The sequence below is a fragment of the Myiozetetes cayanensis genome, unplaced genomic scaffold, assembly GCF_022539395.1.
Source record: "Myiozetetes cayanensis isolate MyiCay16 unplaced genomic scaffold, myiCay2020 scf6-25, whole genome shotgun sequence".
In the NCBI taxonomy this organism is placed as follows: Eukaryota; Metazoa; Chordata; class Aves; order Passeriformes; family Tyrannidae; genus Myiozetetes; species Myiozetetes cayanensis.
In genome coordinates this window covers 31,907,397-31,920,877 of record NW_026087853.1, presented here as the reverse complement: position 1 = coordinate 31,920,877, position 13,481 = coordinate 31,907,397, and the positions used below count along the sequence as shown (strand labels likewise).

General features: G+C 39.1%; 1 protein-coding gene across 2 annotated transcripts; it reads right to left on the bottom strand.

Annotated features, from left to right (window-relative positions):
* Nucleotides 1-4,053: 4,053 nt before the first annotated feature.
* EIF2S1 (eukaryotic translation initiation factor 2 subunit alpha) lies at nucleotides 4,054-13,475 on the bottom strand. 2 transcript variants are annotated; one of them, XM_050334996.1, is made up of 8 exons: nucleotides 13,353-13,475; nucleotides 11,273-11,514; nucleotides 9,693-9,772; nucleotides 9,095-9,246; nucleotides 6,609-6,715; nucleotides 5,693-5,790; nucleotides 4,883-5,026; nucleotides 4,054-4,589 (listed from the first exon to the last, which is right to left on the bottom strand). In XM_050334996.1, exons 2-8 carry the CDS (start codon nucleotides 11,511-11,513, stop codon nucleotides 4,464-4,466), a joined length of 948 nt encoding a protein of 315 aa, XP_050190953.1. In that variant the 5' UTR covers nucleotide 11,514; nucleotides 13,353-13,475; the 3' UTR covers nucleotides 4,054-4,463. The 2 variants fall into 2 exon arrangements, with proteins under 2 accessions (XP_050190953.1, XP_050190954.1); XM_050334997.1 differs by lacking the exon at nucleotides 13,353-13,475 and having other exon boundaries at nucleotides 11,273-11,518.
* Nucleotides 13,476-13,481: the final 6 nt, after the last annotated feature.

Here is a 13,481-nt window from a genome sequence, read left to right as displayed (position 1 = left end):
TTTTTTCTGGTATGTAGTATTTTAAAAGTTACAAGTGGAAATTTCTGTAATTTTTAAAAAAGAAATATTTTGCCTTAAAATAATGCAGAAATTAACTGAATGTATTTATTTTAATTGAAAAATAATCTCCATCTGTGTTTGTGTGTATATATATATATGCATATGCATATATAAAATTGTATTCAGAAGCAGAATCTTGGAAAAAAAACCCTGATGCAGTAAACAGAAATCATAAAGAAGATTATTTTCAGCTCCCAATGTTCTCTACATCAGAATTAAACTGGAATAAAAAAGAAGAAAACTTGAGTATAGGTATACAAAAGACATTACTACTGCATGCATTTCCTGGACATGCACTCTTTATATAACCAGCTCCAGGAATACTGTGTTCCACAGTTCGGTGTTTGAGGTTTGAATTACATTGTTCAGCTTGTTACTGCAGGCGATTTATTACAAGGTGCTATTTCATACTAGAGAGGGCAGGTAGGAGCTTGCAGGGAGCTCTTGCTCAGACAGTGATCTCAGAATTGCTCCATAACCAGTCGTTGCTGAGGATCTGAAAAGCTCTTTTTCTCCAGCATGCAGACCACCCACAACCCTGCAGACGGATCCTGGCAAAACTAAAATTAGCAACAAAGAATTCTATTGTCAAACTGGTGGTGAATGGTGAAGCAAACATTGCTTTAGCTGGTCATTAAACAATAGGTTTTGTATCAACTACTTTTTATTATCTGGAGCCTTCACTTCCTTCAATACCTCAAAGCATTTCTTCAATACTTTGCATATTTATCATACACACACACCCCTTCCCCCCTGTCTCATTCTGTAGTTAATCAAGGCTGAAAAACTGCCCTTATATTGCACCCTGAGGCTGAATAAACACAGATCTTGCAAGGTCATATGGTGTAAAATGAGTCATTAGATCTGAATTGCCATATTCACACATGGGCTGGGGAGGCAAGTTCTGGCATTGAACTCCTCTGGCGGAAAGGGACATGATTCATTCCATCGGTATAAACCTAGGGAGCTTGATATCAAATATTCTGTGGGATTTAAAGTCATTGAAGGAGGAGCACCCATGTCCTCAGATACATTTTAGCATGTTTTCCATACGTCCATGTACTATTATAACAACAAGAACAGTTGAGTGCTTGACATTTTCATCCACTCAAAGTGACCCCAAAATGCTTTGTATGCTATAGAGTATGCATTAGGATGGCCAGGAAGAGCCAGCCAGCTTCAAGACCACAGGAAGCTAGTCAGGGTTCCAGAGACGGGCAGGAGCAGCCAGGTCTGAGTGCAGACTGTGCTACTTCAGCTGGTTGACCTGGCAGAATTGTTGTCCTTTAAGAAGCTACAAACAGCTGATTAAGAGACCCTGCCCAAAGGAAACCTCCGTCGCCTGCTCTGCAATGCTCTGTGTCCAGCATTGTGTCACAGGAGGCACTGCCTACACCAGCTTTTTCAAACCAGCTTCTTAAGGTGCCAGGACTTTGCCCTCCAGTGTAAACTCCATTAAATATTTAGTTCCTTAGTGGATTAAGGGTGGAAGATGATGAAAACAAACCACATCAAAACAAAGAATGATGAAACATTTCTAGATAAAAGTGAAAGAAAACAAGCATTCAAAAGAATTCTGACGTAACAGCACTTTTAAAATCAACTGTAGAAAGGAGGAGTGTTTGGAAACAGTGGTTTAATTGTCTAGGCTCTGGAACAAACAAAAAAACCCCTATCAGAAATCAAATCCCAAAGTTCAGCTTCTGCTATGAAGAATGACATGCTAGCTCCACTGCACCTAAAGAAAAAAACCCAGGGGGCAGAATCAGAGACAAAAAAAGCAAGGAATTGTCATTGTATTAAAAACCAGACAAATCACAACAGCCACAAGCAAGCAGGGCACCCCTTCTTCAGCCACTATTTCCCCTCACCAGAAACAGGATACTGGGATGTGCGTTACTGGACTGCGAGCTGGTAACCCTGTTTAGGTTTTTTTTTTTCCTGAATTAATGAGTCCTTATTAGATGTTGTAAGTAAAACTCTTCCCAAGCTGTCAATCTTACAAAATTAATTTGGGGTATGAAAGTCAAGCTGAGATCCTTACAATTAACACATCAAGCCAAGCCCTGCCTACAGGTATACCTGTACTTTTCCATTGGCTAGTCCATTGACTACACAAGTGTAGGCGATCTTGGCCTTGTGATTACAACTGAGTCAACAGCACAGCAGCTAATGAGCAGCAGGAATGTGCTACCCAGCTTTAGCAACTCAACAAAGGCATTCACACAAAACCCAGACCCTTATTTTAAGCACTTGGTAAGCAAAGGCAGTTCCATAAATAGGAAGGATAGAGGTTGAGATAGAAGGTATCATCTCAGCATCTCTAATGATCCTTCAGTGATGGAGCACAGCTGACCCACAGCACTCCCTTACGCATCTCTGGCTGAAAGGCCTCTGGAACACCCACCTTACATCTCCTCCTTCAAGCTTCTGCAATGCATGAGAAGGATTCACCAGGTTGTCTTGTGTCTTCTATTTGAGCTTCTTGGTTAAAATTTGCTCAGGAGAGCAAATCAGGAGAGCCTGGTTTTATCTGTCAAGATAGTGAGTGATTGAAATGCATTTATTTGAACCTGCTTTGTTACTGCCCTCATCATATTGGTCATTTTTTTCAGGCACTCAAACTTGACACAGAATTGTGCCCATGAGAGTGCTCCAGCTCTAATTAGACAGGCTCTGGAAGCCATGGAAAAAAATGTAGTAAACTTTTGCCTCAGTTACTGACGGAAACTGTGCTCAGCTATCAACGCACCTGAAACAGCTCTTAGAAATTGTAACATTTGTAATCCCTTGATAGCACTCCTTGCTTCCTTGGAGCACACGTGGCTCCTTTTTCAGTGCTTTCCTTTACAGCATTATTTTGGCATGCAGACCGCATGGTGACTAAAGTTTTAAAATACTTTGCTATTTAGTCTGAGTACCCACCTATTGTGTTTAATAGAAGTCAAATCACTATGTTAGCAAATGGGCACAGTTTGGAAGAGCTGTTCAAAGAGGAAACTTACGTTATCACAAGGCTGTCATACACAGAAGCTGAAAAGAAAATTTGAGAAAATAACCATTAAAAAAATATTTGTTACTTCATTCTGTGATGGCACATTCAAGTATTTTCCAACATTCTGCGAAGACTGAAAGTTATTTAACCTTCCTGACTTTGCATTACGAGTTGGGTACACGTGAACTTCCTTGATACCTCAGCATGGATTGCAGTATATATGCCCTTTGGGAATGCCTTTTGTGGCCAACACCACAGAGCAATTATATTGTTTGTACTGTGGCAGTGTTAAAAATTCCTATTTAAGGCTCAAAGCCTCATTTTTCATGCATTTTCCTCTAGCAGCATAAAATATTGAGAAAAAAAGGAGATGGGCAACATGTGACATGACAGTAAAAGAAAAATACATAAACACATCTAAAAATTTAGCAATTTGGAAAGGTTACTTAAACAAGCCCCAACTCTACCACTTCAATTACCACTGACAAGGAAAACAGGATTTAATTTTTTTTTGTAGATTCCAATTTAGAAAGCACATCTTGTTTCTCTTCTTCAGAGAAGATAAACAGACTGTTTCTAGAGTGAACAGTTCAGTCCAGTATAAATGGGATTTAGGGTAGGCAGAACTGAAGGTCATGCAGCAGTGAGCTCACAAGACAGTGCTGCCCATTTTGAAGTATCACTAAGTTCATTAAAGTTCCTGCTATATTCAGCTATAGGAGCAAAGTGCAAGTATACATACTTTTTCATTTATTAGCTATGTTTATTGGAATGGTAACAAGCTATTTTCAAACTTTTCAAGTTCTAAGTCCATAAATGCAGATGACAAACTTGCACGACAAACATTTTGTTCCACTCATTCTTGGCTTGATTTAAAGCAAACAAAAGTAAGACCTTTCAATGTTAAAAGGGAGTCACCCATTGATTGTACTGTTCCAGGTTTTATATTCATACCACTCTAGGCCATGTGACAAAAGAAGAGAAAAATTCCCAAAGCCTTGGAGTTACATAGCCCAGAAATTTATTGAATATTTGCTCAAATACATTTTTAATAGAACTGTTCAGCTTGCTTGGTTTTGCTGCTCCCATGACAGATCATTAACAGATGCACTGAACTGTAATCACCAATTAGGAATTTTTATGTATGCAAGTGTTAAGCATGGGACTGCAAACGCCTTCTGGACAGATCTGTGACTAGGAACCTTCCTTTCAAATGATTCAATTTGTGTAAGTTGTTGCATCAAAGGTTATTTAGAAGAGCCTTTTACATTTTGGTCTTTTTAAAACAGTAAAACACTTCAAGTATTTGCATTTGAAGTTTTCAATACTGGAAAACATTTAGTCCAGAGTGTTTGCAACGGGGTTTCTAATTTTTCACATGGTCTCTCTTCTAAGTATTCCAGAACATTTAGTCTTCAGTTTTGGCTTCCATTTCCTCGGCATCATCATCCCCATCCACCTCAGCATTTTCCCTCTCCAGTCTTTCCAACTGCCTTGCAAGCTCAGTCTCATCTGTGTCAGTAACCACCTTAGGCTGAAAAAAACCAAATCAAAACACATGGCAAACAGTCAAAGAAACATCACATGTATTTGTAGACTCTGATTTTACATAAAAAGCAAGAGATAAAATACATCCTGAAGTCATACAATAAAACCCAGGAAAGTTAAAATTTTTGGTCATTTGTTCATTTAAGGAACATGGAAGTTCAGGCTTGTTTTTTTCTTTAATACTTTTTTGCTAAAATTTCTTGTAGCATTACTGGTTTGCTCTACTTTAGAAATACTGCAAGGAAAAAAATTATATTTTAGAATGTAATTTGTTCTTACCTCCATCTGCACATTAAAGACTCCTCTCTTCTCCTCAATTTTTTCTTTAATTACAGCCATGGCTTGATTCAGAACAGACAGCCCTTCAGTTCTCTCCAATGTTGTAGTAGTCATCACATAACGAGGAGGGGCTATCAGATTAATCTATCACATTGTAGGGATTGGAGAAAAAAGCAAACTCAGTAACAAAGCCAAAGATGACATGTTGATATGTCTATTTCGATAAAACAATTAAAGATGTCACAACATGTAGTATTTCTTATGATGACTGAATAAGTAAACTTTTTCTTTTATTACAAGAAACTATTATAAGAAATAATTTTCAAAGAAGGGAGTCCTTTCAGGGTTTTTTAAAAAACTTATTCAGTAATACACTTAATGTCCTCAAATTGTTGGGGAAGTAAAACCAGGCCTGACAACAGTAGCCATTCTGTCAATAGTCAAACATAAGTGGAGCAAACTCTCCTTTTCTTACACAATCTTATACCTGAAAATAAAATGCATTGCTCCCTACTTAAGGCTGCATAAAGGAACAGGAGGTATGTAGTGTGCCAATACTAGATTTCCAAGAATTGAACAGAATAAATACAGTTTCCAGAACTTTGAAAGCCACTGCACAGTTATAGGAACAACTGTCAGCACACAGCTGAAAGGAAGTGTGTTACAGACCTGCCAGAGAAGAACTGGAAAGCAGGCTCATGGTTCCCCAGGCTCAGTTGGGTGATTGAGACAAGAGCAATTGCATGCTACTGGTACCTGAGGGCATCAGAAAACTTTGCTTTTGATTCCATTATTAAGACTGGCACTTACTTTAATGGGCATGTTCTCTGTGGAACAGTTCAAGCCTGCTCTCAAAGCTTCTTTTACTGCATCTATGCCTTCATAACCATAACAGGCCACCTCAATATCTAGGACAGAGAAATACAAATAATGAAACTTTAAGGTTACCAAAAGCTGTAAAATCTTTAAAGCTTTTTAACCTTAAATCTTTTTAGCAACCAGTGTTTATCCACAATGAGAGTCTCAGTAGCTCCCAAATCTGAGGAAGGTACTACACTTGGCTTGATTCGTAAGTTGAGGTAAAGGTCTTCATACATTCTTCAGACATATAACATTTTACACTGTGCTTTGAAAAGCCAAGATATAAATTTATACACCGACATTCAGTCACTTCTCATCCAATAAATTCAACAGGAATGCTTCTGTATTTCACACAGAGAGATGAAGATATAAAAGCATTAAATACCAGAGAAATTTTTTGCAATCAACCAGATAAAAATACCATTTTCATACGCCCATGGACAAGTAGCTAAAATATATACTGTACCTGTGCTGACAGAGATCAATCATCCTGTCAAGGAAACAATTAATTTAAAACTCTGAATAACAAAAAAGAATATTGTAGATGCAGTAATAACTATAAAATATTTAAGTTAATTGTGTGCCAATGCAGTATGACAAACTACATTATGTCATGACTAGCACTTTGTGTCCCAAGGAATCCACAGTTCCAGAGGAAAAATAAAAGCCAAATCACCTTGTACTTTGGGGTAGAACCCACTGAGACATTTTGAAAGCAATCCTTGATTAAGGAGTCTTAATTCTGAACAGTTCCACTCAAATATCAGCATTACAAACCACTAGTTTTAACTGAATTCATAGTTTGTGACAAGATACACTAACAAAGTGTCAAGATGTGTTCAATAAGCATCTGGGAAGAACTCACCAGCTCGGATTTTGACTGCTTGAGGTGTCAGACGTCTGTTAATATTGTCAATCAATACACGTCTCTCTTCCTCTGTCAGATCCAGGCTATCCAGGATTGCAGGGTCTCTGAGCCAAGCAAAGCAGTGTTACAGAAGTTATACTGAAGTGGAACATGACACAACATTAACTTCTGGTACTATTTCTATATTCTTGCGAATAACCCTAGATACCCACTAGGCAAAGAAAACAGGGAAGTTTCTAAAGAGCCCATTGAAACACTGGAAGAAAATAAACACATCTATTTTCAAAATATTTTCTATTGGCAAACAAAGCAGACAAGTACCTTATTCAATCTGTTCCCGGAAGGAATCATCTGAATGATTTTAAACTTTTTTTAAAGCAAAGGAATGACTTCTGTCCACCTCCATTTGTACATGATACATGGAATGGGACAAGTATCTATTGATAGCTGATATTCTACAAAGTAACCTATACTCATTCCATGTTATTCTGCACTCCTTTTTAACAGAAAGATACTTATCTGCTGGCTACATTCTTGGCTAAAGAAAGGATAAAGGCTTTTTAAATTGCAAGCTAATACTTTAAAATTCAGAGATCACAGAAGCAAACTCCTCTGCTGTTTACCAATATAAATTAGCAGTTCTTGTTTGAAGAAGTGGTGTCTATTTTCTATTGCTGCATTAAACTTATCCCAAATATATCTGAAACTGAGAACATAACCAAAAAACTCCTCACAAAAACTGTTGCTGTTCCGCAGAGACAAGAGTTGCAGTTTTCTGGAAAAAATACCAGATCACCAACAATATTACCACGAGGCAAACATGAAACAAAACAGCCCAAAAACCAGATGCAGTAATGGAGATTGGTCTTTGCTGCTAATACAACATCATCTTTCATGTTTTTGTATACTCCATAAAGATAGTAGAAGGGCCAAACAAGCAAAAGGAACCCAGGTTTAACACATCAAAATATGAACCTGTATGGCAGAAGCAATTTATGTGACATACAAACTCTGCTTTATTTACAAACTATCCTGTTAAATCCTTGAGTTACTTCCATAAGCTTTTGGTAGGCTTTCACCAAATAGGTCCTCAATGTTTAATCTTTTACTAATCAGAAGGTAAATATACTTTTCAATTTTTGCTGTCTAAAACCCCCAAACACTAATCCCCAAGAAAGGAATAGTAAGTCAAATTCTTAGAGGGAACGCTAAACCTCACACAGCACTTCAGCAAGAACAAGAAGGCAGAAATATTGCATTTTTCTTCTCTGTTGTTATAGGTTTATGTAGGAGCTCAACATGAACAAATAAAAGTTGCAGTCCATTGTCAGAAGTCTTAAGGCATTATTGATGGAAAGATGTTTTGAGAACAGACAGCTTCAGAAGTTTGTGCTCCAAACTGAAAGCAAATGAGCAACAAAAGGCCTGTGCTCAGGAATTTTCCTGAGTACAAGAAAAGCTAAAACAGCCAGTGTAACTATAGGGTGGGGTTTTTTTTTCTTCTGGTATACAGGTGTTTAACTAAATATTTATCAAGTAAGAGTTATCTGGAATTCCTTTTACAGTAATGTATCCAGATTTGCCCTTTACCAGTAAATTTGTTCTCATCAGAAAAGTATTATTATATGAAACAAAACACAGTTTAAATGAGGACACAAGCTGTCTCTTCCTCCAAAACAGAGATGGTTTTAAGCTATTTAAAAATACTATCAAGTGCTCTCCTACTTCCTAAAGTCAACACAATTTATGGAACTTTTATTACTGCCACCTAGTGTTCAACTCCAATGCATGTGGCATAAAACAGTAAAACTAAAAATGTTTATTGAGAAATCTAGTTTCGGATTGACAATTTCACAATAGATTCTTTAGAGGGAAACCAAATACTTTAATTCTGAAAAAACCCTGCAATATCAGACTATTAAAAATATAAAAGCAATCTATCTCATTACATATTTCCTTAGCATCACAATTTCCATCTCTTTCTGCTAATATTTCCATTTCTAAGTTCATGATCCCATTCTTTAAGTTTGGAAGTGTAGAGAAGTAATGAGCCAGCCTGTCACATTTGAAAAAGAAATTGTCACTCTTTCACTGCACAGGCAGTGGAAGAGTGACAATCTTAGCCCCAGACAGAAATATCTTCAGACACAGAGCTACATATTTCTGATAAAATGTGCCTGGGACAGACAAGTTCTGACAGACAAACCAAAATCAATGCTTTTTCCTGTTAGAACTGTCACAGACTCATCTGTGGCAATAAAAATCAGGAAGTTGAAAAAAATCAATAAGACGGAGAAATCTACAATAAGCAACTGGAAGATTGATACAAAAATTTACTAGGTTTACTTGACCAGTATATTCTCAACACTGACTCCGGGAAAGGAACCCAAAAAAACAATCCAAAAGAATGTGATGATGTTTTATTTCAGGAAACACCTCTGCAATTTGAAATAAGCCCCTTGAAGTGTAAAAGGTGTCCTTACGAGACCGCATGCTTGAATGCATCATAAGCACCATATCCTGGTCTTTTGTACTTGTCATCAAATACCCAGGCAGTTCTCTGGAACAGACTCTCAAGCTGCTCATCCTTAGTGTACTCCAAGACTTCAGCAACATGGCGAAGGATGCTGTAAACCTGAAACACAGGAGTGTTACTAAAACCAAAACAAATACTGAAAGCAGACAAAAAATTTCTGCTCAGAAGTGCTAAGACCACACCGCAGTAAGGATGGGAGCCTGAAATTACGTGCATGTCTTTTCAATAAATAGTTGCCCACAGTGTGCTAAACCAACATATACTTTTGGGTTTAAATATAATCATTTAAATATACCCCTTTACATCATAAATTTTCAACTGACATCTTTCTTGATTTATTCATTAATTAATTAAAAAACAGCTTACTACAGAACTCATGGACAGATGAACTTGTTATATATCCTTGCATGGGTAAATGAGAATTAGAGTATGCCTAATACATGAGAGCAATACTTTATTTTCATACTATCTTATGGCTGTGCATTTTGGTCATTCAAGAAAGAAGCGGGAAATACACAGTGCCTGAATACAGACAGGCAACTTACAGTCTTTGATTTTGTGAATTTGTCTTCACATTTGATTGCCTCCTCTGGAGATACTCTTCTTTTTGACAAGTCAATATAACCTATTGAGGAAGACAATTTTGAAAGTGTCAGCCATTGTGCAAACTAAGTCTGACTGCTTCAAGAGAAATTGATAGAGAACCAACACTCTGGCTCAGGATTTGCCCCTTGCCTACACTATCTCTATATGTTGCTACAGAGAGTAACAAGCCCAAACATCAATGGATTTGAACTAACTGTGATCCAAATAGGATATAACATTTTTCCTTCAACTGCAAATACTTAAAATAGCAAATATTTTGTACGGTGTTTTTTTTAATTACTGCCTTAATGTTTTCTCTGCAGACTTTGAATAAATGTTCATAATATCTCAGTAATCTGCGATCCATTTGTACTTTGCTGCATACAGTTTGGGGAAAAAACATAGCAGAACACAAAGAAGCAAATTTAATGCATATTTTTGTAGTGTTCAACGCAATTTCAATCAAAGCTGGCACTCCACCTCTTTAGCTCTGAACTACTTCCTAATAAAATAGGCTTGGCCTGAAATTCTGACTAATTTCTTGGATAGCCTTTTGGGAGAAATGCCCATGAAAAAAATTCTTTTGAACCACCTTTCCTAAATTTGAAAGGGCCTTCACCTATTTCTCACAAACTGTATGTTCCTCCACAGATTCAATAGAAGACCACTAGGTGAGTTCCAGATGTGTTTCTCTGTTAGTATAACATTAATTTGTAAAAGGAAGTATTTTTTCATTAGAGATGCTGGGAAACGTATTTCACTTCAGATCTGTCTGAAATAAGTTTATGCTTGTCTTTCTTTCCTCTCTGCTTTTCCCTATCCTGTCATTTATTACTTAATCTCAGAGTTAACTGTAGTTTCAGAAGTATTCTAGAAAAGCCTATTACTTGGGAAATATCATACCAACAGTAACATTCCTAGGAGATGTGTTCAGCCTTTATTATTTCTTTATACCTGGATATAGATTTTAGAGATTGCATGGAACTGTATTATCAAAATCCAACATCTTCTAAATAGAAAATATATTTTAAAAATTCTTCAAAGATTCAAACGATTGAAAGACAGGAAGAGACAAAGTAGCCTGTACAATCTCAGCTTGCACCCTACAGAGGTAATGTGGCACAGTAATTACATACTTGTCACCTATTTTATTGACAAGGTTTGAGACTTGTTAATGAACAGGATATGCTTAGCAACTAGATTTTTAATCTCTACAGCATATGCTCGATCCTTCTCTTCAGATAAGACTTGAAGATATCAAAAGAAAATTTCACTTCACCTTGGTTCATTTACTGAGCTGGTGAGGACCCAGTTGAGCAAATCTTTACTGACATGAATCACTTTCATTAACCCAATTCCCAAAGAACAGAGGAACAGAAGAATGACCACCGGTATCAGATGGCACAATGATGGTCTATTTTGCTTAAGTGCCCTAAAAAAAAGTAGCTCTGGTAAAACCCCCAAATACCTAAACTGCTTAGTTTATCTGCATTTGTCTCTATGAATTCAATCTTGATGTAGCCACAATATCTCCAAATACCTTTCTCTTTGTCAACCCTGATGACCACAACACATTCATTCCTCCCGATGCGGATGAGTTTGTTAATGGAACGAATCCGTCTCCTGGACAGCTCACTGAGGAGGATCATGCCTTCGATGTTGTTGTATTCCAGCAGGCTGACGTAGGCTCCCATTTCAGCAATGGACCGAACATTGACCATCACTACATCTTCCACCTCTGGAAATTTATGTTGGTAGAATCTACAGCTTAGTCCCGGCATTCTGGAATTCAAGCACAAAACCCAAAGATTTTATTTCACAGCACATCACTGCTTTCTCCTACAAACATGGCAACAAATCAACAAGGACCGGGGAGAACAGAGAGCAACACTGACACAAAAGATTGCAAATCAGGATTAGCCTTTTGCTCAGGTTTTAACAGAAATTACATAATAAATTAACTTGTATTTTAAGTAGTACTACCACAAGCATTTGCTAAGATGCTAAATTTTTTGCACTAAAGTAAAAAAAGCTTGCTGCCCAGACCTCATTATACATTTCAACTGTTGTACTACCTAAACACAGTACAATGGAGAGGCTTCAAGTGGTGGAAAGGTGGCACTTGCACTCATCTAAATTCACGAGGTTGTGTAACATTTTCAATTGGCTTGTAAGAGCAGAAGGACACGGGAGAGAAGAAGCCTGCAGTGCTCATGAAGGTTATTGTGTGCCCATAATAAGACAGCATGTGAGGCTAAGAAAATAAGAGGCAGAGGGAAGTTTCTGTAATACTGAGGAGGAGCAGACTCCAGAGGATGACTTTCTACACTCAACACAAGATGTTTGGGATAATCCTGTAAGACCTGCTTCAGAGGCCCACTGTCAGCAAAGAAAACAAGGCATTAATCAGAACAGAACTAGCCTAGCCTGAATGAAGTACTAAAAACCAAAAAAAAAGGACGCCCCCAACAGACTGCAAGTCAGGAGGAAAGGAAAAAAAACCCCAAAGTACCTGAAAAAACCAGGATTCCTTCATTATACATTAAAAAAAAAAAGTGCAGAAATAACACTTCATAACCAAGTAGCGGTAAGAAGGAATGCTTAAACTGTTTCACTTTTCTGCTGATGAATCCACATGCTTTTAAACTTCTAATGAGGTTAGTTCAATTTCTTGTCTATGCCTCGAAGTTTCACAGAGAAAATTTTCTACAGCAGTATGAGCGGAGTCAAATGCATCGCTCCTTCAGAAGGTTTGTTGTAGTCACCATTTTGAAGTTTTAGTCCTGATCTTTACAGCAGTACCAATGCTTCCTAGCTATACAAAAGTTTAAAACCAGAGTAGGATGGTAATGCCACATGCTCCATACACACGGCCACACAATTCAGAACGCTGTCCATTCTTATGTTTCAGAAAGGTGAAATACAGACTGGGAAAAGATTATAAAAACACTCCTCTAAAGGTTTTGTATAACTTGATATAATTTGAAATTGAACATGGAACTCCAAGGTTACAAATAAATAAAAACTTTACAGTTCTCTTCTCTAGTCCCCTCAATACAGCTCTGCTCAATCCTACAGGTACTTAAAGGATGCATAAGAAGCTGTGCTGCAAAGAACAACGCCGGGCCACAGCGAGGGCGGACAAACACCGCCCTGCTCACACAGCACTCTCTGCAGCCACAGTTACTCCTCTCTCCACAGTCACAAGGCTTTTATTTCGGCCTTCTGTGGAAGGTTCCCAGGAGCAGCACTGCGCCCAGCGCGCCGGACCCGGAAATCCTCTCTCCTCCACATTGGACACGCCTCGGCCGAGGCTTCGGCCCTGGCGGCCGAGCCACCCTGCGGGGAACCGAGCCAGCCCTGCCCAGCGCCACCGACTCGGGCACTGCCCCACGGCCGCCGCACCGGAGAGGGGCCTGGGCAGGCCGGGGACACGCGGCCCCGCCGGCTGCAGGGCTCCGGGCGCCGTGCCGCTCCCGGCCCGCCGCGCCGGGCTCTGAGCTGCGCGGGTACCGGCCCGCCCCCGCCCGGGCGGTGCCGCGGTGCAGTGCCCGTGTGCGGTACCTGTGACCGCGGTGCCCGCGCTCGGTACCTGTGACCGCGGTGCCCGCGCTCGGTACCTGTGACTGCGGCCCGGGGGGTCCCGCGCTGGCCCCGCTGCTGCCGCCGCGTGCGCCCGTACCCCGCCGCACTACTGCGCAAGCGTCACCGCCGGCACCGGGGAGCCGAGGCGGAAGGGCCGAGCGCCT